This window comes from Cupressus sempervirens, chromosome 10 (genome assembly GCF_028749045.1).
Source record: "Cupressus sempervirens isolate cs-2001-9-10 chromosome 10, ASM2874904v1, whole genome shotgun sequence".
Lineage (NCBI taxonomy): Eukaryota > Viridiplantae > Streptophyta > Pinopsida > Cupressales > Cupressaceae > Cupressus > Cupressus sempervirens.
Window position 1 is genome coordinate 762,063,628 of NC_143127.1, and position 27,236 is coordinate 762,090,863.

Sequence of the window (27,236 nt, forward strand, 5' to 3'; positions counted from 1 at the left end):
TACAAGAATAATTTACTTATGCAGGTCTATGGCACTCTTAAATTGTTTGACAGGATGGCCTCGAAATAAATTTTTGTTTTTAAATGTAAAATACGGTAAATGAAGACCCAAAATAAATATTAACATCCCTGTAAGTTATTGAATATCTTTAAAATACTCAAGAATGGCATTCACTAAATGGTTTATGCAATCATTTTTTATGTTTCAAATTGTCATTGTATGGCTTTAAAATAACTTGTGCAACATGCTCTAAAGAAATTCAATCAAATAGGAAACAAAGTGTATAAGAATCGCATTGATTAAAACAACTATGCAGTTTCTTACAAGCAGAAAACCTGGTATCTGTACAGCATCTGTCCACTGCCACTGCTTATTGAGGATAAATATTGTTTTATGGCTTGGCAGTGAGTCTGAAAAAAGTGCAGCTCAACACATATTGTAACATTTGTTGCAATTATTAAATGAAAATTTGAGCATACATAAGTGCAATCTTGATACCACCGCTGCTTTTTATTTTCTTGATCAGTCAATTTTTAATACCTCCACTGCCTTTTATTAATGCAAGGAATAATGGATGCTAAAATGTAGCCAGTAATTCCTGTGTATTACAACCTATTATATAAGGAAACCAATGATTGGAGTTTTATGCCTTCCTTATCAAGTTCGTCAAAATTTTCAATGCTTAGTCGCCAACCCCAATTCCCAAACTGCATTAAAATAAACATATAAAACGGTTAGATAGCAGCACTTAAAGGAGTTCACTCTGTAAAATAGCATAGATCTCATACATGGAATGCACGCCATAATTAGGTACCTAATGGTGTTTAGTTTAAATTTTTCTGACATTAATTGTCATGTCCCCCTTTAAAAAAGGATTCAATAAAAATAAATATATAAATAATAATAATGAATTTGAAATGATAATAATAGAAAAGATCATATTAGAACCCAACATCTATATGGTTGTAATAATGGCAAAAGGAGAATAGAAGAGATTAATAGTAAGTTCAGGAACCAAGTGAAGACAAATTGATCAAATAATACAATGATGATATATTCAACAACATAACAACAATTCATGAACAATGATTCATCTTGTATATCAAATGGCAATGACTTAATCGTAATAAGACCTGATATCATATCATGGTGCAATCAAAGAAGAACATTTCAAAATTAGTTTCAATGAATTCTAACGAACTTGTGAAGAGACAACTTGTTATGAACAAAATAATAAACAGGGACATTATTAAGATATTAAAGAAGTTAATAATGCTACTATTCAAGATGACTATAATTATTTAATATTATATGTGGGAAAGAGTGTGATCGCATGGACTACAATCTAAGTTACAAGGTTCAAATTCAAATTCGAGTTTGTCAATGATAAAATTCGGATGAAATTCGTCAAGGGTAAAAATTTGGGAAAAATCACTACAATCTAAGTTAAAAGGTTTGAATTCGAATTCAAGTTCGTCAATGATAAAATTTGGATGAAATTCAGCAAGGGTAAAAATTTGGAAAAAAAATTAACATTAAATTTAACTTATATAAATTTCTTTATTTTTAAATATAAGTAATATATCCACAAAATTTGTTCGACATGGCTAAATAATTAAACTAAACTCAATGTTATTGTAAAACAAAATAATATTATTATAAATAAAAATATTATATTAAATATCATAAAATTTGAATGAAGTTCGGAAAGGGTAAAAATTCGCTGAAATTCGAACTTCATGGATGAAATTCGGTGTATCCTATGACTTAGACTACAATCATCAGTGACACCCACTTAATAAATAATGATTGGACTAATAGTTAATAGATGACAAGTTGTATATGCTTGAAAACTATGCCGTATCTTATCAGAAGATTAAGCAATTATTCCAATCATCCTTGCCAAGACTCTTGTTGTCTCATGTCTCAGTACCAACTGAAGTGTAAGTTACGGAAGATTATATACTTGAAATATGGGTGCCAAACCTTTTTAAGGGAGAGCCTAGAATGACAGACTATGTCATGAGAAGATGTCAGAATTATGAATCTATAACACTGAACGGCAGATAATTCCTAGTGGCATGGGCTGGAATCACATTTAAAACAGACAATGACGTGATTAATACTTAACATTGGTTACAACAGCGATGATAAAAGTAATCTAATCAATTATTTGTTATACTGCAAAGAAGCATGATTAAAGATAATCACAAGCATGTTAACAGAAGTCAATATAATCAGAAATTAGAGAGCCAAAATCAATATATTATGAAGGAGTGTGATTTGTGAAGGGTGTTATTACAAGATGCAACCAATCCCTATGATGCAAGATATGAGACGACAATCAAATCTATTCCTTTTAGGTAGGAATTGAGGAAATATACACAAGTTATGTATGGAGAATAAGATTATAAGATACGTTGAATAGAGAAAACTATTATAAGAAAGAGAACGGAATTTGTTGGCTAAAATTTTGTATAAGTCACTGAAACTACAACCTACAAAATTATGACTTTAGGCAACATCTCATGAGATTTATCTCTCGTCTCAACAATAGGGGAGGCTCCCTTCTTACTTTAGGTGGCTTCAACAGAGACCTAACTAAGTTTAAAAAAAGGGTTGCTCTTCTTAATCACTTCCTCTTTTTTCAGGAATGATTCATATGCAACTACAACTTTTAACTTAACAAAAGGTATCTATTGCTATGATAATACTGATGGCTCCATGTTAACGTAACCAACAGTTTACTTGTATATTTTGTGAAACAAATACAGGAACTCAAAGTCTCATGCACTTGTCCCGAATGAGGATTCATGTAGAATAACCAATAAGGCACAAGTCTCTTACTGGATACTGAGGCCCAAAGTCTTCATCTCTAAGTAATTGTTGTCACTAGACTCGCTACTATTTAGAGTAATTTGCCCTCTTGCAAAACAAAGTCTTTAAAAGTTCAAATTAACTCTGAATACAATAGGCAGCTCACAGTCTGCGCAATTGAATTCAAATCCCTTTTCGAACAAAGCAAAAAGCTCACAATCAACTCAAGAAAATGGTGTCACATAACAAGTTGTATTGGCACAAAGTCTCAAAACAACTTGCATCTTTTATTGAAATCAATTCAGATTTACATCTAAGCCCAAAGACTAAGAGTGCATATACAAACTAGTAGAATGTTTTCCTTACCTTACCAAAATATGATTATTTATAATGTGGTCCCTCCTTTATATAGAAAAAGAGTCGAGAGACGTGGAGAAAGAAGGGGAAAATACTTAACCACCTTGACTTATTCTCTTACTAAGTTTGACTTTTTCAATGCTACAGGTCTTAAAGCACTTGCAACATGATTACATGAAATAATTTTGCAAGTGATACTATCAAATGCAATTACAACTTTTTTTTACATTATATGTAATTATTCAAATACAATTTACAAATTGATGATGAAAATATTGTATGTGTTTGACAAGACATGACTTCTATTACATCATCCTTTTTTGGTGTTCATGCTGTTATAGGGATGCTTAATTGATGTAGGTTTGGCAAAAGCATCTTGATCTGGAATAGAAACTTGTTGTAACGAGCCCTACTGGCTCACTCCCAATCTTTTCTAAAGAATTATTTTTTGTGTTTTGGAAGTTTATGTTTTATGTCATTTTTTGAAAATATATGCCCATTTTGTAATTTTCAGATTGCAAGATAACAATGTACATAAAATTTAAAACTATCACAAATTGTACAACAACATTTATTATTATTAATGAAACTTGTCAGTATTTACAAATCCCAAAGCAATATGCAATCAACTTATAAAATAGAGAACCTGGCAATTGTAGATATCCAGCGTTGGGTTACTTTCTAATATTGACACTAACTTTAACAACAAATGGAAACTCAATATGATCAAATGCTGTCTTTTGAAAATCAATCGCAGCCCTGTGATAAGAAATGCTGCTCCAAATTAGAGATCGCAGCCAGCAAAATGTCCAACGCTGCTTTTGTACTGATGATCCCAGCCCTTCAATCTGCATTTAAATGGCGTCCAATACTAAGTATTATGGCTAGAATATAGACGTCTGATGTAGCCATTCTTTTGTCACAATGATTTGCAGAAAATCAAAGCAATTCTTGTGTACGTGCTAGTGTTATAGGCACCTTTGATGATTTGTATGAGGATGTTTCATGCTGTAGCATGTCTGGATTATCAAGTCAGACATTGAGTGATGACTTAGAGTTGTCATGGGAAGATGACAGGTCCCACAATCATGTTTTACAGAGACCTGCAGTTGAGGAAGAAGTAGAGATTTTTGTGGAGTCAGACATAGCAGTGGCTTCCACTTCAGATGAGTTGTTTGCAGAGGTACCCAGTAGCAGTACCCTGTTGATGGACATGTGTGAGTTTGTTAGCACACATGATGTCTGTGATCATGTGGTTAGTAGTGAGAGCACAGTTTCCTTTTACAATGCAGTTAGTGAGTCAGAGAGCTTACTTAGGAGAGAGGGTATGCAGAGACATCATATGACTAGAAAACTGAGGGTGAGCGATAGTAATAATTCTTTAGCTTATGAGAATTATGATGTCATCTAATAGATGTTAGCTATATTTCATTGTGGTGCTCCAATGTCAGATGAACAGTGTGGTAGTTACCTTTCCCTAGTAGAGATTCATTCACTTCAAAGTTGTCAGGATCTTGAAATATAATTATTTACAATTGGTAGCTGATAGGGATTACTTTCGTGAGTGAGGTAGCACTTGTTATGAGGTATTGTTAGGGAAAGAAGAGGTCATTGAGCTCACATATGAGCTTAAGGAAACTTTTGGGGTGTTGGAGAGCAGCCACCTAGCTCTCCAAGAGTCACAACTGTAATTGAGAGAGGCAATCATGGAATTGGAGCACATACAATCTAAGCCAACCCCAGACCCAGTTCAGCTACATATAGTGGTGTTTGGTGGTGAGTTGACTTTCATGGATAGGGATGGTGGATGCAATGAGGATGTAGTTATATCGATCCTTGATATGAGTGCAGTAGCTATAGATGAGATGGGTGCATTAGTAGAGGACTATAGATAGCTTGGTGTTGTACAAGGTGCCCCAATAGTTAGCACACTAACAGATGATGTAGAACAGGTTATTGAGTCTTGGTGTGACCATGGTGGATTCTTCAAAGAGTTGTGTGCCAATTCTTGACACTACTCCCTTTTCTTCATAGGATTTGCGCAATGTATCATCTGATTTGGAGACGAGCTCTCATGGGGATTTGTTACCTTTTGTCAGGAGAAAATCTATTACTTCATCTCATACAACTGTTAGCTTTAGATAGTTTGGAGTGATACAGTTTCAAAGAGATTAATTGTGGGTTGCAAGGGAGCAGGTTCTTGCTTCTTCATATTACTTCTACTGCACAGTCATTTATGTAGTATTTGTTTGAGAATCCACAATTGCAAGAGAGACCATTTGGAGCTTCTAAGGGTACTCTCAATCAGGGTTCTCACGGTATTCAGCGTTTGGTGGGAAAGATTGTAGAGACATTGGCTACAATGCTTCCCCACAGGGATTTTGTGGTTGGGTTTACTTAGAGGGTTACCGGGGATGTTGTCCAACAAGTTGTTCAAGGACAGATTGGAGCCCTCTCTTGGTTCTTGGTTTAATAATGACAAGCCTCTAATGGAGATCGGTGCATTTTATCATAACTACAGAGTGAGGAGTGCTCATCATTTCTCTTTTGACCCACAGGTAGAGGAATTGGTTTCGCACGTGTGGGTTGGCTCCAAGTTCATACAATCCTTTATGGGATGGGTATGCACCATTTGCATTTTATAAGGTTAGTAGTTGCAAGTTAGCAAGAAGCTACTTGCAGAGTCAGCATGTCCATGCTAGTTTTATAAAGGATGGATATCTGGGTTATGATCAGATGCTTTTGGGAGTACTTGTTCTTGTTGCACATACACATGGAAGATTGGTACGTTGTGGAGGGAGTTTTGATCTACCAGATGATATCGGATATCTATTTTTCCTTGTCATGGATGGATGTGATTTTCATCTCTACTAGGATCCAAGTGGAGATAGGAGTGGCACTGCAGATTAAGTCACCATTGTTGGTATGGTGACAATACATTTAGTATAGCTTTGCGGATAGTGTTATCATCACAAGAGTTTGTAGGTGACACTAGGGACACTATACATATTTATCCTTGGGATTCGGGTGGATCATTGTATTTCTTCGATTCCTTTGATTGCTTGAGGATAGGTAATCTTTGGGAAGGACTGTAATGTCCCAGTTTTAATGTGACCATGAAAGTGGATGGATTAAGCCTATTATTGGGTCCTTGTGGGCTAATATTGGTGATTAGAGGACCCTCTTGAGGGCTATGGCTCCATTTGGTGGGACTTACTATTTATAGTAAGTCAATGGATGCTTCCGATGAGCTAGATGAGTTAGAGGAGTTGAATTACCCTCTCAGTTTTTATTTTTGGCATCCTGAGCACAAATGGCCATTCAATCCTGTCATAAGCCTTCTAAAAATCTAAAAGAACTATAGCAGCTTCTTGACCACTCTCTTTGGCCCAATTTAGAGCCTCCCAACTTATTATTAGATTTTCAAGAATGTATCTACCTTTAATGAATCCAATTTGTGTCTCAGTTACTACTTCCTTTGGAAGACCAGCAATTCTTCTAGCAAGAAGTTTAGCGATGATTTTATATGATAAATTAAGCAGAGTAATTGGCCTCCAGTTACCAATTTGAGATTTATCATCCTTCTTTGGAAAGAGTTTTAAGCAATAGGGGGTAATATCAATTATATTACTGCAATTTCATATATCAACAATCTGATATGGGAATAAGATTACTTTAGACAAATCATACACCAGACATTGCATATTTTAAAAGCTAATAACAAAGACAACATCTTGTATTTCTATAAGTCATTGTGTATTTATGTTTTCCATATCTAGAAAGAGATCATTACACTTTGTGTAATTCTACAATTTCCCTTGAGAGCACTTTGACATCTTTCAAATCAATGATAACAACCCACAATGATTAGTATCATCAAGAAAATTAACTATTATTAGTATCTTCTCACTAAGGGACATTACAATGTCCATGCTAGTTTTATAGAGGATGGATATCTGGGTTATGGTCAGATGCTTTTGGGAGTACTTGTTCTTGTTGCGCATATAGATTTTATACACATGGAAGATTGGTAGGGTGTGGAGGGAGTTTTGATCTACCAGATGATATCAGATATCCATTTTTCCTTGTCGTGGATGGATGTGATTTTCATCTCTACTAGGATCCAAGTGGAGATAGGAGTAGCACTGCAGATTGAGTAAGTCACCATTGTTGGTATGGTGACAATACATTTAGTATAGCTTTGTGGATAGTGTTATCATCACAAGAGTTTATAGGTGACGCTAGGGACATTATACATATTTATCCTTGGGATTCGGGTGGATCGTTGTATTTCTTCGATTCCTTTGAATGCTTGAGGATAGGTAATCTTGGGGAAGGACTGTAATGTCCCAGTTAGCGTGACCATGATGTAAAGTTTCTGCTAATTCCTTAGATCTGAATCAGACTTTTAATCGAGTCTTAAATGCTGAGAATGGTCTTCCAAGATCTCTGAATATTGATGAAGTTAGAGCTTATTTCGATGCAAATCCAATACTTAACTTTTTACTATGAGGGAGTATCTCAGATATAAATCGCAGGATATAAATACTTAGAGGAGCAGACTTTTGTAACTATGTGTCCTTTAATCTACATTTACAACCTACCTATATATCCTTCCTAAAGGGAATGTCCCTCAAGGGACATAACCCTTCCTAAATTGGCACTAACTAATCTCTTCCTAAGTCGGCGATCTGGAAGACACAAATTAATAATGACTAACTATGTGTTAGATTAGTCAAGCATCAAACAGTTGCATCATTAGAAATTGCCGACACCTATATAAGAGATATATATTATTTAATGCCAACATTAGAGATATATTACCATTAAGAGGAAGTATGGTCTGTATTGTCAGACCTGTAGGTTATCTTGGTTAATATTCTTAACACCCTCTTAACCTGATAATCCTACAGAGAGATATTATATCTAGCAACACCAATATAGATGAATAAGCAAGAATTAATACTCTATATCTATCTATCTCTTCTTAGTATGTGGTATCATAGAACACATGATACAAAGTCATATTACTAAACCTATAATATGTCAAATCACTGCCACTAGTGATATTATATAGGATAAATCTAAAGAGTAATTTCTTCATTTATCCAAGTTATGATTTCATAGAAATTGGTATTTCCATATCACAACACGATCTTGAGTTTTAAGATCTACCAAAATACAGGATAAACCCGGAGAATACTAAGATTCTTCCTTTATCCAATTTGTGAACCATGAACATAGCAATGTCAACATGACAATATGATCTAAAACTCATCTAGATCTTACAGTAAAAGCTACTGTTTAGTACATTATCTAAGAGATCGTCATCTCTCATAATGTCTTTTATACAAGTGTTCATTATTTCAGAGATCGTCACCTCTTTAAATAATGATTACACATGGTGAAGCCCATAACAGTCAATAGCCTGACAAAAATAAAATTATTTTATTAATAATCAAAAGAGTACAAATGGATTACAACTCAACCATACCAAGTCTCCTCCTGAAATGTTCTATCTTCACTCTAGATAGAGGTTTGGTGAGTATGTCTACTGTCTAATCTGCAGTGCAAATGTATTCCAATTTTACAAAATTCATGTCTACAATATCTCTTACATAATGGTAAGGAATTTCGGACCTGTCATGGAAAACTAGATTCACTGAGAGCTTGATGGAACTCTGATTATCACAATGAATAATCGTAGGATTCATGGCTTTCCCAAATAATCCTACAAGTAACTTCCTCAGCCAGACTGCTTCTCGAGAGGCCATCGCTACTGTAATGTATTCGGCTTCTGCAGAGCTCTAAGCTACTAAAGACTGTTTTTTGCATATCCAAGATATCATAGCTGATCCTAAACTGAAACAGCATCCTAAAGTACTTTTTTTGTCTTTAACATTTCCACCCTAATCTGAGTCGGTGAATCCATGCAAGTCTAAAGCAACTTTCTTATATTTGAGTCCAAAATTAAGAGTGCCTTGTAGGTATCTCATAATGTGTTTAACCGCAACTAGGTGAACCTCCTTTGGTTTACACATAAACTGACTTAAGGCATTAACTGCATAGCAAATATCTGGCCTTGTATTTACTAAGTATTTACTAAGTAGATAAGAGATCCAATCATCTTTCTGTAGAGAGTAGAATCTATGGAAGGTGATTCTGTTGTTGCTTCCTTAAGTTTATGTAAATTAGTTTTCATTGGAGAAGACAGGTTTGTAATTCCACATTCCAAATCTCTACAAAATGTCTAATTTATACTTTCCTTGATTAAATATGATACTATCAGAATTCTTTCGTACTTCAAGTCCTAGGAAGTAATGAAGGAGTCCCAAATTTTTCATTTCGAATTCTATAGTTAGATCTTTCTTGCACTGATCTATGAGATGATCATCACCTGTTATTAGTAAATCATCGACATACAGTATCAGAATTACCATATCATCTTTATCTCTTTTATAATATAAATTTGGATCAGCTTCATTCTTAGAGAATTCTAAGTTGGTGAGATACTTATCAATTCTTTCATACCAGGCCCTAGGAGCCCGTTTAAGCCCATAAAGAGCTTTCTTGAGCCTACAAACAAACACATTAGGATCATGAGCTTCAAATTCTTCCGATTGCTCTAGATATACTTCTTTTGAAATCTTTCTATCTAGGATTGTTGTTTTTACATCCATTTGATGCACCTTCCATCCCTTTGATGCGACAATTGCTAAGACTGCTCTTACAAAGGTATATCTGGCAACAGGAGCAAAGGCTTCTTCATAATCAATCCCTTCCTTTTGAGAAAATCCTCTGGCTACAAATCTGGCTTTATACTTCTCAATACTACCGTCAGCAACATGCTTTATTTTAAATATCCATTTGGAAGAAACAACAGATTTTCTTTTAGGTCTTGGAACAATTTCCCAAACATCATTTTTCATAATAGATTGGTATTCTTCTCTCATAGCTTCTTTCCAGGCTGAATGTTTAATAGCATTAGAAGGATTGGTTGGCTCAGTTTTGGATAAATCACTCATGTTTGTTGTATAACCAGAGAATCTTTTAGGTCTTTTGCTTTCTCTGATTGTTCTAGAAGGTGCAGCAAAGTCTTCAGCTGCTTCAACTGTTTTTATGGCCCAAAGTGGTCTTTTCCTTGAATTTTCTTCAAGGTTCATATTTTGAATTTCATCTTCAATCTCTTCTAAGTTCTCTCTCTGGGATCCAAATTCACTATTTCTTTTAGAACTAGATAAAGAAGAAGGTTCATCAGAACTTATGGCTCTTTTGAATGCAAGATCTTCTTCAAAGATTACATCTCTACTAAGTTCAATAGTTTTATGCCCAGGTATGAAAATCCTATATGCCTTAGAAGTTTCACTATACCCTACAAAAATACCTTTCCTCCCAGAGGGTTCTAACTTGGTTTTCTTTTCTTTTGGAACATGGATATATACAGTACATCCAAAAATTCTAAGATGACTTATATTGGGTTTTACTTTAGTAAATACTTCTTCAGGGGTTTTATCTTTAAGATGGGAGTGAGGGCATCTATTTTGAATATATATAGAAGTACAAGAGGCTTCAGCCCAAAGATAATATTTTAGATTTTGGTCAAAAATCATAGCTCTAGCAGCTCCTATAATTGTCCTGTTTTTTCTTTCCGCTACCCCGTTTTGTTCTGGATTATAAGGAACAGTGTACTTCCTCTTAATCCCTGATTCTTTACAAAACTTTTTAAACAAGTCTGAAGTATATTCTCCTCCATTATCAGTTCTAAGGGTTTTAATTTTATGTGCTAAAAAATTTTCAGTTAATGCTTTGAATTTTTTAAATCTTTGTAGGATTTCTTCTGATTCCTTGCATTATAAAAAGTAAATCCATGTTTTCCTAAAAAAGTCATAAGATATAATACCAGAATCCTCCAAGAGAAGGAACAGACATAGGTCCACATAAATCTGAATTAATTAATTCTAGTACATTATTTGTTTTCCTAGTACTATCACGAAAAGGATTTTTGGTGTTTTTCCCCAGAGCACACCCTTTGCAATACTTGGGTGGTCTTTATTTAGTTTAGTTAATCCAATAACCATCTTCTCCATAGTTGATAAAGTTTTGAAATTTAGATGCCCTAATCTTCTGTGCCATATGTCATTTGTATCTACAGCTTCGTAAACTAGGGCTCGAATAGAATGACTAGATTCTATATTCAATTCATACAAATATCCTTTCCTTTGACCAATTAATTTTGCTTTCTTGATAGAGGAGTTTTTAGCCCAAGTTAATACTTTGCCATCCACGAATGCATCATTGTGCCCATCATCTTCAAGTGTTGTAATTGAAATTAGGTTTCTTTTAATTCTTGGTACATAGAGTACACCTTTAAGAAGAAGAGTATTTCCTAATTTAGTTTCAAAGTACAATTTCCAATTCCTTCAACTGAGTGTGCTGAGTTGTCACCAATGGTAACTTCACCGTTAACCTTTTCTGATAAAGAATCTAGAGTTTCTTTGTATCCTGTTATATGTCTAGGAGATCCACTATCAATTATCCATGCTTTATTTGAAATTTCATTTGATAGAGAGGAATACAAAACACGGTTCTCAAGATCATAAGTATCTTCTTCTCTAATGACATTTGTACAATTTGCCTATTGTTTGGAATTTTCAGGACAATTTGATCTATAGTGTCCAAATTTTTCACATTTGAAACACTTTATTTTAGATAGATCTTTCTTGGGCTTTCCATTCTTTTGATTTCCTTTTTCTTCTTAAAATGCTTCTTCTTGCCCTTATAGGACTTTGTGTTAAGAACGTGAAGTTCTTCATCTTCTACTTTTGGTTTCCCTCCTTTCTTTAGTTTTCTGAATTCCTCTTGAAGACAATTATTCTTGAGTCTATTAAAGTCCGGAAGCTGATCTCTGGCACTTATTCCTTGTGCAAATGTCTCCCATGAATCTGGCAATCCATCTATAGCCATAAGTGTTAATTCTATGTCACTAATGATGGTTCTTATGCTTGATAGTTCATCTCTAATGCCGGCAACTCTTAGGAAATAAGAAATTATCGATTCTCCTTTCTTTACCTGATTGTGATTCAGTTGCCTTTTTAGTGCAAGAACCCTAGTTGCATTGTTTACTTCATATGCATTTTGTAATGCATTCATCATATCAAAGGCAGTTTGATGTTTTGTAAGCATAGGTACGATATCATTTTTAACTCCATCCAAGATCATTTGAATAGCTTTTCTATTTCCTTTGCTCCATATAGATTTGTGAGGTTCAAATGGGGGTTGTTTGGATGCTCCATCAACGAATTGTTTTACATCGTTCTCTTCAAGAATCATCATGATTCTGAATTTCTAGGGTTCAAAGTGTTCTTTCCCATCAAACCTGTCCTCAGGTCTGATTGTGTATGCCATTGAAGATAGGAGAAAGCTACTAAATATATATGAAGTTTGATAACTGAATTTTGCAGAGCCCTAGGTTTGGTAACTTGGCTCTAATACCATGTAAAGTTTCTGCTAATTCCTTATATTTGAATCAGACTTTTAATCCAGTCTTAAATGCTGAGAATGGTCTTCTAAGATCTTTGAATATTGATGAAGTTAGAGCTTATTTTGATGTAGATCCAATACTTAATATTTAACCTTTTATTGTGAGGGAGTATCTCAGATATAAATCGCAGGATGTAAATACTTAGAGGAGCAGACTTTTGTAACTGTGAGTCCTTTAATCTGCATTTACAACCTGCCTATATATCCTTCCTAAAGGGTATGTCCCTCAAGGGACATAACACTTCCTAAATTGGCATTGACTAATCTCTTCCTAAGTCAACGATCTGGAAGACACAGATTAATAATGACTAACTATGTGTTAGATTAGTCAAGCATCAAACAGTTGCATCATTAGAAATAGCCAGCACCTATAGAAGAGATATATATTATTTAATGCCAACATTAGAGATATATTACCATTAAGAGGAAGTACGGTCTGTACTGTCAGACCTATAGGTTATCTTGGTTAATATTCTTAACACATGAAAGTGGATGGATTAAGCCTATTATTGGGTCCTTGTGGGCTAATATTGGTGATTAGAGGACCCTCTTGAGGGCTATGGCTCCATTTGGTGGGACTTACTATTTATAGTAAGTCAATGGATGCTTCCGATGAGCTAGATGAGTTAGAGGAGTTGAATTACCCTCTCAGCTTTTATTTTTGGCATCCTGAGCACAAATGGCCATTCAATCCTGTCATAAGCCTTCTAAAAATCTAAAAGAACTATAGCAGATTCTTGACCACTCTCTTTGGCCCAATTTAGAGCCTCCCAACTTGTTATTAGATTTTCAAGAATGTATCTACCTTTAATGAATCCAATTTGCATCTCGGTTACTACTTCCTTTAGAAGACCAGCAATTCTTCTAGCAAGAAGTTTGGCGATGATTTTATATGATAAATTAAGCAGAGTAATTGGCCTCTAGTTACCAATTTGAGATTTATCATCCTTCTCTGGAAAGAGTTTTATAAATCCCTTGTTGATATCTTTCCCCAAATATCCTCTGGTGAATGCTTCATTATAAAGATTTAAAAGCTCTAGGGCAATCCTTTCTATGTTCCTTTTGTAAAATTCAGTTGGTAAACCATCAATCCCAGGAGATTTTTCATTAGCCATCTCTCTGATAGCAGCGTTGATTTCATCAATAGATATAGGCTGGCTCAAGATCTCTTTCTGTTCTTCTGAAACTTTATCTGGAATAAGCTTTGTACATTTTTCTATGGCAGCTTCCTGCTCTTTATTGAATTCAGATCAAAAAAGTTTTTGATAATATTTGAAGGACTGAGTGATCTCATGAGGGTCAGTGGTGTAGCCCATATCTCCATGTATGCCCTCAATTAGCTCTCTCTTTTGTTTAGATCTAATCAAATTAAAGAAAAACTTAGATCCTCTGACACCTTCATGGATCCAATTAGCTTTGGCTCGGATTATTTGACCCTGGAATCTATAATTCTGGATTTTTCTGAGCTTCATTTTAGTAAAGGCCAGATGCTGAGCATTGATACTATCCTCCCTTTGTTTCTGTAGATCAGTTTCTAAGTCAAGAAGTTTGTTCTGCAGGAGAGATTCTTATGTTTCTATCTTTAGCATGTTTTTTCTCCACAATTTGGAATAGCTTTTTCCAGATATTCACAGAACAATTCCATAGATAAATGAAACTTATATTTTTATTGCAAAATTTGGATATATGGGTAGCCATTTTGATAGCTTCAGAATTATTAGGGTATTTGAGAAGAGACACATTTAATTTGAAAGCACCCTTTGTTCTATGTTCACCTCCAATGTTTTTCAAATTTTCAATTTCCACTGAAAAGCAGACCAGATAATGATCTGATATGGATGCAGGAGACACCTGAATGGGAGAAGCTCCAATATTGGACCAAAAAAGAATAGAAGGAAGTTTCAGTATACACTATCCAATCTACAATACACTATGTTTCTGTCCATCTGATTGTTGGTCCAAGTGTACCAAATACCAGGAAAGACACTTTTTTTATTACCAATAGGATCCAACAGATTGAGCCTTCTCTTAAATTTGTTCCAAACGAAGAGCTCGTCACCTTTCCAAGTGTTTTTGTAATATCCCACTCTATTAATGAAATCTAATATTGGATCATGATTGGCGTCCATATTTGTAATTGATCAAAAGAATATATGAATAGAATAACTAATTAAATATATAAATTAGATATATTAAATTGAATAATAATTTATTAAAGATATTTTTCAATATATATATTCAAAGACCAATTACATTAAATAATATTAATAAACTAAGATTGTGAAAATATATTATTTATATACCATATTTCATATACTATTAAAATTAATAATTGGACACACTTTTTGGAGTCAACTGTATGTTGCATATGACATGTTTCTTAATATGCAATGTGTATTTACCTTCATAAACCACGATTGGCTTGCAAAAACTACTGGTTTTTTATCAAAACAAGTTGGCTGGGTGTTTTACATGTATTTTAAATATACATTTCATTGTGCAAACTCCGATTTTCTCATTTGCATGTAAAATGCAATATGTAATCCTCCCCCAAAAGTGTGGCCAGCTCTATGCTTGGCTTCTTTATGCAACAAGGAAACACGTAATTGAGTTTGAGAAGTGTGATTGGGCATTCAAGTGCAATATGTAATGTGTAAGAGGGCTGGAAAAGTCTGATTTCTTCCCATTTGCGACTAACACAACATTTCAAAATATGTAAATACTCCCAAAATGTCAGATTTGCATATTGCCTCCAACCCAATGCATATGCAAGTGTAAATTGTCATTTGCACTTGAAGGATAAAATGAAATGTGTAGATGATCATGAAATGTGCAATTTGCATGGAAAGGAAAATATATAATATGCATTATGTTTTGTAAAGCCCAATTTTAAGTCATCTATTTCGAACATGTAAATAGGCTGGAAAAGCCCTATTTACAGTACGAACATGCATTTCAACTTGAAAAGTTCACTCCATTTTGGGCGTTTGAGTTTATATGTGCTTTCTCATTGCATATACACCCAAATTTTAAATATGCATTGTGGCTTGCCAACCCTGATTTTCTTATGCATTTTAACTTCATGCTCTTGCCATTACATTTAACATGTCTAAATGCTCATTTAAAACCCTATTTTGGGTGTTTGAAGGGAAAACATTGTATGCTAAGAGGCTGAAAAAGCCCAATTTGTCTGTCTATTGCCATTTACTCAACATTTTTAAATATGCAAGTCATTTGGAAAAGGGTGATCTGCACTAGAAGCTTGTTACTTGTGCATTTTTTAATATGCAAATGAGCTGGAGAAGTCCGATTTGCATGAGAAATGCAAAATGCAATGTGCAAAGGGGAATGAAAAGTGCAATCTGCATTTGTAAGACTCGTTTTCACATCATTCAAATGTAATATAGAGCTGCAAAAGTCTGATTTAAGGGCCAAGATTTTTGAATGCTATGTGTAAATGCATATGGAAAACCCAATTTGGAGAAGAGAGTTTCATTCCAATTTCCTCATCGCTCCAAGATTTGCTCTTTTCTCTCCATGTAGGTGTAAGTGTAAATCTTCAGTTTAGTTTGCATTTCTTAATCTTGTTGCACATTTGATGAATTCTTTTGCTCTTTGTTTTCCATTTGTTCATTTGCAGCCCTACATTTTTGTTCTAAGTTGATAAATAAATTCAAAAATCCCATTCTTTGTAATGCAAAAAGGTTCTTCCTCCCAAAAACGAAATTGCTTACAAGATTGAAGTGTTGACAGTTGTGATATGAATATCCGGATTTAACTGTGTGATTTTGAGTCAAACTCGATGACCCATGTTTCATGAGTAGTGATTCAACATGAATCCATCTCTCATGAGAATAAATGGAACACTTAGCACTCATTGGATCTAGGTGATGCTCACAGGGGTGAAGCACCGGGACTTCCCGGGAGGTCACCCATCCCAGTACTACTCCAGTCTGACCGCGCTTAACTATAGAGTTTCCTCCATAGTTAAACCCAAAGCTTGCAACCCCATTTGCAAAACCTTCACCAAGTGTTGTGCCTTATGAACCATTCATTAGAAAGCCCCTTAAGAGACAGTTATCAATTTGTCTCAAAGTAAGAGACATGTTTTCTTGTCTTTGCTTTGTATTGTAGATATTGTGTCCTTGTTTTTTATTGTTTTTGGTTTGTTCATGAATAAAATGATGAAATCTCTCTCAAAGAATGCAAGTATCCATTCACATTTTCAACTTCCTTCATTCCATCTCCTAAATTTGCCTAGCTACATATTTCCTAAATATGTAATCAAAATTTTGAAACCCAATTACACATTTACACAAGTTAAAAATAGTAACTTTTCACATGTAAATGCATTCTTAATTCCCAAATATTGGGGATAGCTCTTATTGTTAAACATGAATTTTCTTATCCACATGCTTCAAAATTACATCCACTTGCATTCATATCCATTCAAGCCAAAAACCACATTTTGCCAATCAACTTGGAAAAGCCCAATTCTGGTCATTTTTGCCCAAAATAGAAGCTAGAAGCTTATGTATCATTTCCAACCTATTTAGGTGTTCAAAAGTAGCTAAATTATACCTAGAACACTTATCCTTCATAGATCTATCATTACTGTCCAAATCCTGAAACCCTCGTGGATTCAATCCCATTGGAAAATGTTCTCTTTGGAATTTTCATGCTACAACAAACTCTTCAAGTCAAGATATGTCAAAATTTCTTCAAAGAATAGAGACATCATGTCAAGAAGACATGCTTCGAATAAAAAAGCAGTAATTCATCTAGTCTCCACTTTCTCAATGGCTGCCCTAGAACCCAACTTCGTCTGGGAATGCACCAAGCATTTTGACCCGAAAAATAAAATAAAAAATCAATTAAAGATGTTGATGGGTAAGTTGTTGTAAGTTAACACCCAGACATCATTGAGAAGGTTTTGAAAGTATCAAAAACTTCAAATGTGCAAATCTTACAAAGGAGAATTTACAACTACTGTGGAATGAGAAAAAGCTTGATTACATCAAGTTTCCAAATGACAACTAGCAATTCATCAAAGATAATCAGGACACTATCAAAGGATGCAATAGCTCAGAATATAGGAACTCTCGACAACTCCAACATTTTCATCATTTTGCTCAGTAGACATGTTTCTTGTAATTGATTTGCATGTAACCCAATTCTACGTACCTTCACTCATGTAATCCAATAAATCTTTTTTCTTAATTTGACTTAGACAAGGTGGTTGAGTTTCTCCCAACTTTTTCTCTTTTTTTCTCTTGGTCCTTTGCCTTTATAAAGGAGTGCATTCCATTGCAAATATCATCTTTTCATATATGCAGAAAAGCTCTGTCAAGTTTGTGTCAACATTACTATGATTTGTTGTACAAGTTTGAATAAAAGGCAAATAAGAGAAGCAATTAGTTTTGAAGTCGTGATGATACAAATTGGAAGTTGTGACTGTAATTTGTGTTGCTATCTTTATTTCATGCTACTTTTGTTTGTATTTGAATCAAAGTGAGTACGAGAAGTGATTTGTCTCGAAGTTGTGATTGGAAACAATTGTGGTGATACAAATTGGAAGTTGTGATTGTAGTTTCTATTGTTGTCTTATATCCATGCATATTGTTAGGATTAAGCTACTTTCATGTCTATGAACTGGAATAATTTATAGGCTTAAAGTTTAGAAATCATCTACTTCTCGAAGTCTATGTGCCTCAATAGTAGAGATTTATTTTTAAGAATTACATAGGAGTCTATGAGCTTCATAGTCATTCTTATAGTGTAGAAAAAATAGACATAGATCTAAGCCAATATACTTTCAATCAACCTGTAAGTTGGTGTGAGTTTATTGATATCACTATTTTCAATTTTAAGATAGAAGTATAGTTCAAACTTCAAAGATCTATCTTGCCCATTACCTGCTCCTCAAGTAAGTGAATTCTTTTCTTAAAAAAGAGGAAAGAATATTGGTAACACCCTTATAAGTATCTCTATACTTCTTGCCTATCTTGTGTTGACTGTTGGAACAGTGAGAAGGGGGAGCCTTCCTATAAGGTAGGAGAGACTTTGTCCCACATGTGGCTAGTACTCGTATTTTGCAACAAAAGCTATACAAAATGTCTGTTGCAAAATATCTACCCAATAGAAACTAAGCATGGTGATGATATGGGAGATCTTTGTTATTTACCATACGGGATAAACGGATACTTATCGCATTAAGGTATTAGAATGTAATGTAGAACAAGATACTTTATTCACATAAGCAATATGCAATTCCAATTACAACAATTACAATGATAATGATGATCCAATAGTTCATTCGAACGATATACATATACCTTCCCAAAGGGTTGACTCAACCATCATGCGCCCTTTTGGATACAACTCTACCCATAAGCTACAATATGGATTTTACTGACGTCATCCCCCACAAAAAGTAAAGTCGTCTCCAAACAACAAAATCAAAAACTCAAACATAACTCAAACACCAATTACATCAAGATTTAGACAACTAGGAAGAGGGACATGTTCCTGGTGTGATAGACTTTCGTGCTCTAAGCTCATTCAGCTCCACTCCTACCTCACACACTTGCCTAGTCCTTACCTTCAAATCTACTTCAGCCTCCATCTGAATCTCCAAGGTTGTTTGCATCATCTCAACAATCTCTCCAAGTTCCTTCTCCTTCTCCGCAGCCACTTGTTGTAGCTGACTCTGCTGAGCCAAAGATGTTGGTCCTTTCGGATTCCCAGTCCGTTCTCTTTGACTCCCAAGCTACCTTCTCTGCAGCTAGTTCTTCCTACATCATTGTTATCTTGGTAGCTGACTCCTCCCGAGCCCTCTCTGTCACTGCTCGGTCTGCCTAGCTCCTCTGAAGGGCATAATAAGAATCCATGTATATCCGGACTATCTCCTAAGTCAGAGCCTTTATGCGGCTCTCCCCAACCAGCTCTCTTCTATTGGCCCAATCGTTGCACATCTCTGAAGTCTTGACTCTGGGCCACCCGCGCTCCTCAAAGCAAATTGAAAAGGCAATTGGGCACCCTACTCTCATGAGGGATATGATGTGCTCGAGCTCCTTTACCACTGAATGCAAGGCCTGCGTCTATGCAGAGACCACCGCTCAGCGAGCCCGAGTCGCCATATCAGCGATAAATGCCTCCACACCTGCTCCCACCGATGCATTTGGCCCCACTATAGGTTGTTAGGTGCCCATAGCCATCTTCACTACCTCTGCCATCTACTTAGCAGTGCTCTCCATGCAGAAGTGTGGTATCCCATCAATCTATGTCGTGTGACTCTCATCCACCTGTGTCTTCATGCCTACAAGATCTCCTTCTGGGGCTACTTCCCACGCAAGTGTGAGAATGTTTGTCACTCATGGTGTTCGTGTGTGGTTAAACCTCGTACTCAAGGGCGTGCTCAACCTCTGAGATTTTCTTTCTCTGTTTGGCTCCTCTACTAGCGTTGCTAACAACGCTGCATCCACCGTAACCACCACGTCCGAACCCAGTACATCTAAATGAACACCACGTGTCCTCAAACCCTCACCCATTTCCATCTTCATGACTCCCTCCTAAGTGTATCTCATCATCCGATATAAGTATCTCGACCCCTACCTCTAGTGCGGCTGGCAAAGTCTTGCAACAACCCCTACAAGTAACCCCATCGCTACCTCCGATACGGTTGTATCTAGTATTTTTGTATCAACTGAAGGCCCAGTACCCCCTAAAGGTTCTAATGTTGCTGGCCGACCTAATGGCGGGGGTGTGGGCTATGCTATTAGTCTGGCTACTACAATGACCAGAGCCCTGACTATAGGCTGCCTAAACTGCCTGAAACCACGAATGTGCACACCTACAAGGACTAAGTGTGAGTGAGAGGTAGCTGTAAGGGACCTCGGAAATAGTAGTGGTGATGCTGTGATAATTTCGACTTCCTCATCATCATCCTCCTCCTCCACTTCCTCCTCTAAGTCATTAGTATCCTCAAAGGATGTGTCCTATCTCCCACTATCCATGTTCCCGTGCTCAGAGCTCTCCACTTGTCACATCCTCTTTTGCCCTCCGAGAGTATCAAGATGTTTCCATTGCATGATCAAAGGCTCCCCTAGTTCTATCGGACTTGGCTTGATCTCCAACCTATCATTGGGTATCATCCGTGCAGTAGCATCAAGGAATAGGCCGATGGCATAGCGCAACATATAAAACATCTTGTGTTTCAGCGTCATGAACTCTTGTATGCCCTTAGCTAGTAAGGATGCCCAGTCATAAACTATGCCATTCATGATACTGTTCATCATGGTTACCTACAGAAATGAAATGTCTGATGTCCTACTCAAACTAGTGAGTCTACTCTTTACTAAGTGCATCAGACAACACCAATGTCCTTCCTACACATCAGATTTATTCAATCCCCTTCCCTTCAAAGGATCCATTAAGACTTTTCTCTCTACCTCTAGCTGCTCCTTGACTCCCTGATCAAGTTTTTTTGGCTTGTTATTGTTTTTTCTTTCTCCCAACGAATGACTTGGTATGCCAAATACCCTGGTGAAGTCTGTGGCTCTAAAAGATATCACCAAATTCTGTCCAAGATAAGGAAATGAGCATGTTCACGAGAATCTATCGTAGGTTTCCAGCATGGTACGGAGAAAACCCTCCAAATCACGAATGCAGAATACTAGCATCCGCAATGCCCATTCCACGTGCCCTTTGTATGCTGTCCTTCGCAAAGTGATCATTCAGGGCCTCCTGCCACCATTTTCTACACTCTAACCCATTCAAACCCTCGAATGTCACATTCTAAGGTGTGAGGTGTGTAGTTACAACCGGCTATGCCCTTGCCTTCTTTGCTTGCTCCATAGTGATGGCTAATGTCTCTTCATCATCACATGTTTATATACTTAACAGGTTCACCCCAGGCTTTGGGCATTTTGAATCCTCGTACTCTCCAAGACCACACTATTTGCACAACTGTAGTGTTCCCTTTGTGGTACAGTCTCAGGCTAAATGTGTCCCCAGAGCTTGCACGCATGACATTGTATCATCGACTCTCCAGGTCCATCGCCCGATTATATGCATCTATGTATGACGCTGGAGTTACAATTTTCATCTTTTTCTTCAATGTTGGTTGTAGCTCTCCAACAAACCATCTTTTCTTTAACCTATTAGCTAGTTGGCTTTCCCTTTTCCCACTAGCTCTTTCAGCCTCCTTGCATATATGTGGATTGTTTCATTTTTTTCCCTTCTTAGTACTATATATTTCTGCTACTATCTCATTATCATCCCTCAGTAGTCAAGACTCTGCTATGAATTCTTTCTTGACGTTTCGCCATGAAGTTAACTTCTGCAAATTGACATCCGAAAGCCAATCAATCGCTGCACCTCGTAGGGTTGCTGGATACTGTCGGACCCAGTCATCCTGGTCCATTACACCCATTCGCCATCTAGATTGTTTTGCATGTTTTACAATGTCTGATTGGATCAGTTGTCCCATCACCATTAAACTTCTGCAATTTTTCCCTTGGTCCTGTCATTGCTAATTTCTTCTGAATCTGTGATACTTGTTGCACACCCGCTTTGTTCAGTGTACCTACATTCTTCAACACAACCACGCTACTTCGAACAACCGTGCGGTCAACAACTGCATTGTTTGGTGTAAAGAGATCTTCTTCAAGAGAAGTTCTTCAATTCTCTACTTGTACCCACTCATCAGGTGTATCAGGAATAGAGAGTTCACTCCACACTCGTGCTCCTTTGGCACTTCGAGCTGTGTGGGTTCCTTCCCTTTCATTTGGATTCTCTACCCTGGCATATACAAGTTAAGGAACTCCTCCCTTATCACTTCTACCAAATTCAATCTCTGGCACGTTTCCTCAAGCAAGTCCTTAGCACTCCTTGGTCTGCTAGGTGAATGCACTCCCTCTGTCAGTGCTCCTTCACCTCCTCGGTGTCCATCAGTAATCTGCTACAACTTCTGTTTGCGCTTCGCCTATTGTGTTAAAATTAATGCTTCCTGCGTATATCATCCTTGTCTTTTATTTTATTCCTATCTTTATTGAGCAGATTTGACATTAATCTTCATAACACCTCTTGTATACCAAGTTCGAATGGCAACGACGCCAAATGTTTACTGTACAGGGTAAATGGATACTTATTGCATTAAGGTATTGGAATGGAACGCAAAATAGGATACTTTATTCATATAAGCAGTATGCAATTACAATTACAATGATAATGATGACCTAATAGTTCATTCAAACGATGTAGATATACCTTCCCGAAGGGGTGACTTAACCGTCACACGCCCTTACGGATACAACTCTACACGTTGGCTACAATATGGATTTTACCAACAACATTTGTCATGAACCAAAATCGATAGATAATATCAATGTCTTTTGATAGATATATAAATATTTTTAATTATTTTAAGAACCTTCTTAAATAGGTTAATCAATATACTCGCAACATGAACTAATACACAATTGATATTATTGTTAGAAGGTTCCAAGGAAGTGAAAGATGACCAAGGACCTAGCAAGTGCACCAGGGTCAATTCAAAAAAGACAGAGGGTGTCAAAGCCAAAGAAACGAATGATCTGAAGGCCTCTATAGAAAACATGAATATCCTTGCAAACCAGGCAGCGGATCTACTAAAGACCCTGTTGTCGGTTTTGTGTTGTCTTTTTGTTTTCTATTTGCTGTCTTTTCCAGCTCGTTTTTAGCTACTTGTTTTAGCTTGATCTGCTCTCGGTGCTGATGCACAGTTCTTCTGGGTTTCTCAGTTTTTATTTTCTTGCTCCTTTGTAAAAGGTTTCGAGTCCTTTAAAACCTATTTTTACTTAATCAAAACAAAAAATAATAATAATCACTTTATAGTTTATAATCAATACAATATTACATTAAATGTCAATCCATACTACTTAATGTTAATAAGATCTATAAATAATTAAAAAGATCATAATCAATAAGACTAACCAACAATATAAGCAGTAAAATCAATATGTATTTATATGCTAAACATACTGATTAATAGAAGTCTAGTTGATTGACTTCTTTATAATATAACATCAAACTATGAAAGAAGTACGATACAAACAAACATAGAATTGGAATATACTATTATATTGCATTGTCATTGGTTCCAAATGAGAACAAAGATAATTAAATTGCTTTGATATGTCATGTATATTAAAAAGGATCAACTAATGTTAATCCATAAAGTGAGAAACTAAAAATTCCTAGGAATATAGTAAGTGGCTTATAAAGGAGGCAACTTCAATATAAATGTTTATTATCCAAACCCATGATTTCAGCTGACAAATGAATAATTAATGTGGCAACCAATGGTCGCAACCCATTCCTCCTTGGCATATATAGCTTGGTTAGTTTTTGAGGGAAAAAGAGGGAATTACCATTGAATTATGAATAATAATATAGTATCTGAAAGAAGTGGGAAAAACCATTTTATAATGGAGGAGTATGCATATAATACAAACGTAATAGTGAGCCTCTAAATTTATAAAGAAAATACCATATTTAAGAGAAGGACCGTTGAATAAGAAGGGAGGAGAAACAAACCCGGAATTATAGGGAGGTAAGTTATATGAGGCATGTGATTTCAAAGTAATGTAATTTTTTATTTATAAAACAAGCTATCTTTTTAGTTAAGAAAGTTATTCTATATTTTTCTCTTAAAATTTATAAAATAACTTTCTCCCCACATTATATCAAGAGGTTTTATAAAATATATTTAAGTGTTGACCTTAGTAAATATTAAAATAATTATTTTAATTTAAAGAATGATAATTCAATATTTGATATGATAAAAGTAATTAGTATATTATAAGGCATTAACATAATCTTTATGGAGAAATAACTCATCAAGTTTCATAGTGCCAGTGTAAAGTCAACAATCATTTCTATATAAATGGTTACATAGAACATCATAGTGCCAATACAAGAAGTTAGTGTAATTATCGTATGAATGGCTATCATGCCAGTGCGAGAGATTAGTATGAATCGGTATGAATGGATAGATGAATAATAAATGGAACCTCATAGTGCTAGTGCAGGAAGTGAGATCCTCGTATAAATGGCTATTGTACCAATGCAAGAGATGAGTAACTATGTATGAATGGCTAGATGAGTAATAAATGGACCTCATAGTGTCAGTGCAGTCAATGAGATTCTTGTATGAATGGCTATTGTACCAATACGAGAGATGAGTAACCCTTTATGAATGGCTACATGAGAACATGGCCAGAATATTCTGATAATGTCAACATATACATATGTGCATATTAAAGGGTGCACTCTAGAAAAGACGGTTGAATAACTAAGGATTAGGAAATCTGATTTGGAGACGTCTTTAAGGCTAAGAGTTAGACAAGGGTAGAATAGTATGTTTAAACTTGTTATTGCTGGATTGTAAATTTTTATTTTGCAGGTAATATCTGTCCCAAACTGACCCTAATAGTGGGGCCATTACAGTCTTTAAGTTTCAAACTTAGACACTTGTTGTCTAAAGCAATCGTGGCCTATATTTTTGTTCTTTAAAGTTTGGACCAATTTTATGTTGTAGGTTCCTCTTACACCAGTGTCAAATCCTATATTACGAGTTATAAGGCCCATGTGGCCAAGTTCCTCGATGGCGGAAGGAGTTGAGCATCATCTTTAGTGGCCATGTTTTGTTAGTGTTAACATCTACAAAGAATGATGTAAATAGAAAGTTGAAGTTTATTATCTATGGGCAAATGAGAGTTGTGTCGGTATAATTGATTTTTTATAGCTAGTTCATACTTCTCTTATTCAATTACCATTATTTTCATGTTATATTATTAGTTCTTAACATAGAGATAATATGTCATATAGTTTAAAAGTCAAATTTAAGTTAGATTATTTTAAACTCTAGTTAAAATGACAAAAAAAATATAAAAATAAGAATTGTTTCAATTATAATTAGAGTGCATGATCATAGGTACCTAACACTCCTTGCCAGAAATTCAAATTAAGCAAGGAGGTCAATATATTATTTCAATGTAATTGACGAAATGAGACTCAAAAAGACAAATTTTCTGATTAAATAGCAGATATATTGGAGGATGGACTTACGAAAGGCTAAAGAACATTCAATAACATCTCATTAGTCATTACCATCAGAGTCGCAAAATTGTTTTAGAGACAAAACAATAAGCCAAGATCGGTTTATAGGTGGCAGTGGCAACCGTCTCATATGTTATGTGATCAGGGCAGCAATGATCTACAACGGTGGCTACATATGCAGCAACAAGGACTTGGTTGTCAAGCTTTGCAAGTTGTGGTTGAATGTGTCTGTCCCAAATCACATTTCTTGGTTGTTTGTGAATGGATGTGTTTGTCCCCATTCACAAGATGGCATAGGTGATTGGAAGTGTTTGTGCCCAGTACCATAAGTTGATGATTATGATTGGATGTGTGTGTCCCCAATTGTAATTGTTGCGAGAAGATGTGTGTAGACATTCAATAGATGTGTTAGTTTCTATCCTTGGTTCCATGGATCAATTTGTTTGTCCCTATCCGTGGTTGAATGTATACTAAGCATAGTAAGGCCAATTCCACTATTGCTTGTCATGAATAGATGTGTGTGTCTCTACTCATACTTTATGATGAACTACTAAATGTGGTCAGCAAGTATTGTTGGTCCACTATCCCTCATTGGAGAATGATGCAATAGGCGTGGGGAAGGAGGAGGGTGTTGGAAATATTGCATCACTCTATAGGATACATATATTATTTCTTCGATTTGCTTAAAAGAATTATACAATTATATGAGTGGTATGAATGTTGAGTTGTTAAGACAACTCACATAATAAGGAAAGTAGTTTATGAGATTCCATATAAAATAGGAAATGGATATCCCATAAATATGTAACTTGTATTTGTTTGAGAATCAAGAGGCACGTACATCCAACTTATAATAATTTTGGCTTCTTATCTCTGACCATATTTCATATAGTAACTAACCAAGTGAATGATAAAAGGGATGATTGGCATATAGGAAAATAGGCAATCGTGAATAGATATTGGAGATGTCTTTTGGAGCCAAACTTATTGTTCTGATTAGCAAGATATAAAGTGGTGATCAGACTCACTTCAACAGGCATCAAGTTTGGAACCTTTTATCTCTTATCCATATTTGAATCTGCTCTTTGAGCATCTGCCTATTTTGGTATTATCAGTCGCAAGCACATCAAGTACAAATCAGAGACAGCACCATTGATTGCAAGGAAGGATTGAACACATCAGACACAGAAACGGGCATGTTGCAAGATTATAGTTCCAAACCTGAGACAGCAACTATATTGCCATAAGTGATTTTACCATATCAGACATTGCACGAATTGAAGGATCATATCTGAGACAGCAATCCTATTTCTTTAAGCAATATTCTGATACATTTCATTGCATACATTTAAGGATCACATCAGACATAGCAATACAATTGCTATAAGCAACTATAAAACAAGATCATCTTGCATATTCAA

General features: G+C 35.6%; 1 protein-coding gene across 1 annotated transcript in view; it reads right to left on the reverse strand.

Moving 5' to 3' along the window:
- Positions 1 to 268: 268 nt before the first annotated feature.
- DPE1 (disproportionating enzyme) overlaps positions 269 to 27,236 on the reverse strand; it is a 219,586-nt gene continuing 192,618 nt past the window's right edge. Inside the window, exon 16 of the mRNA XM_089804174.1 lies at positions 269 to 707. Within this exon, the coding sequence (XP_089660300.1) occupies positions 606 to 707 (102 nt within the window). The 3' untranslated portion in view covers positions 269 to 605. The remainder of the gene's footprint in view (positions 708 to 27,236) is intronic.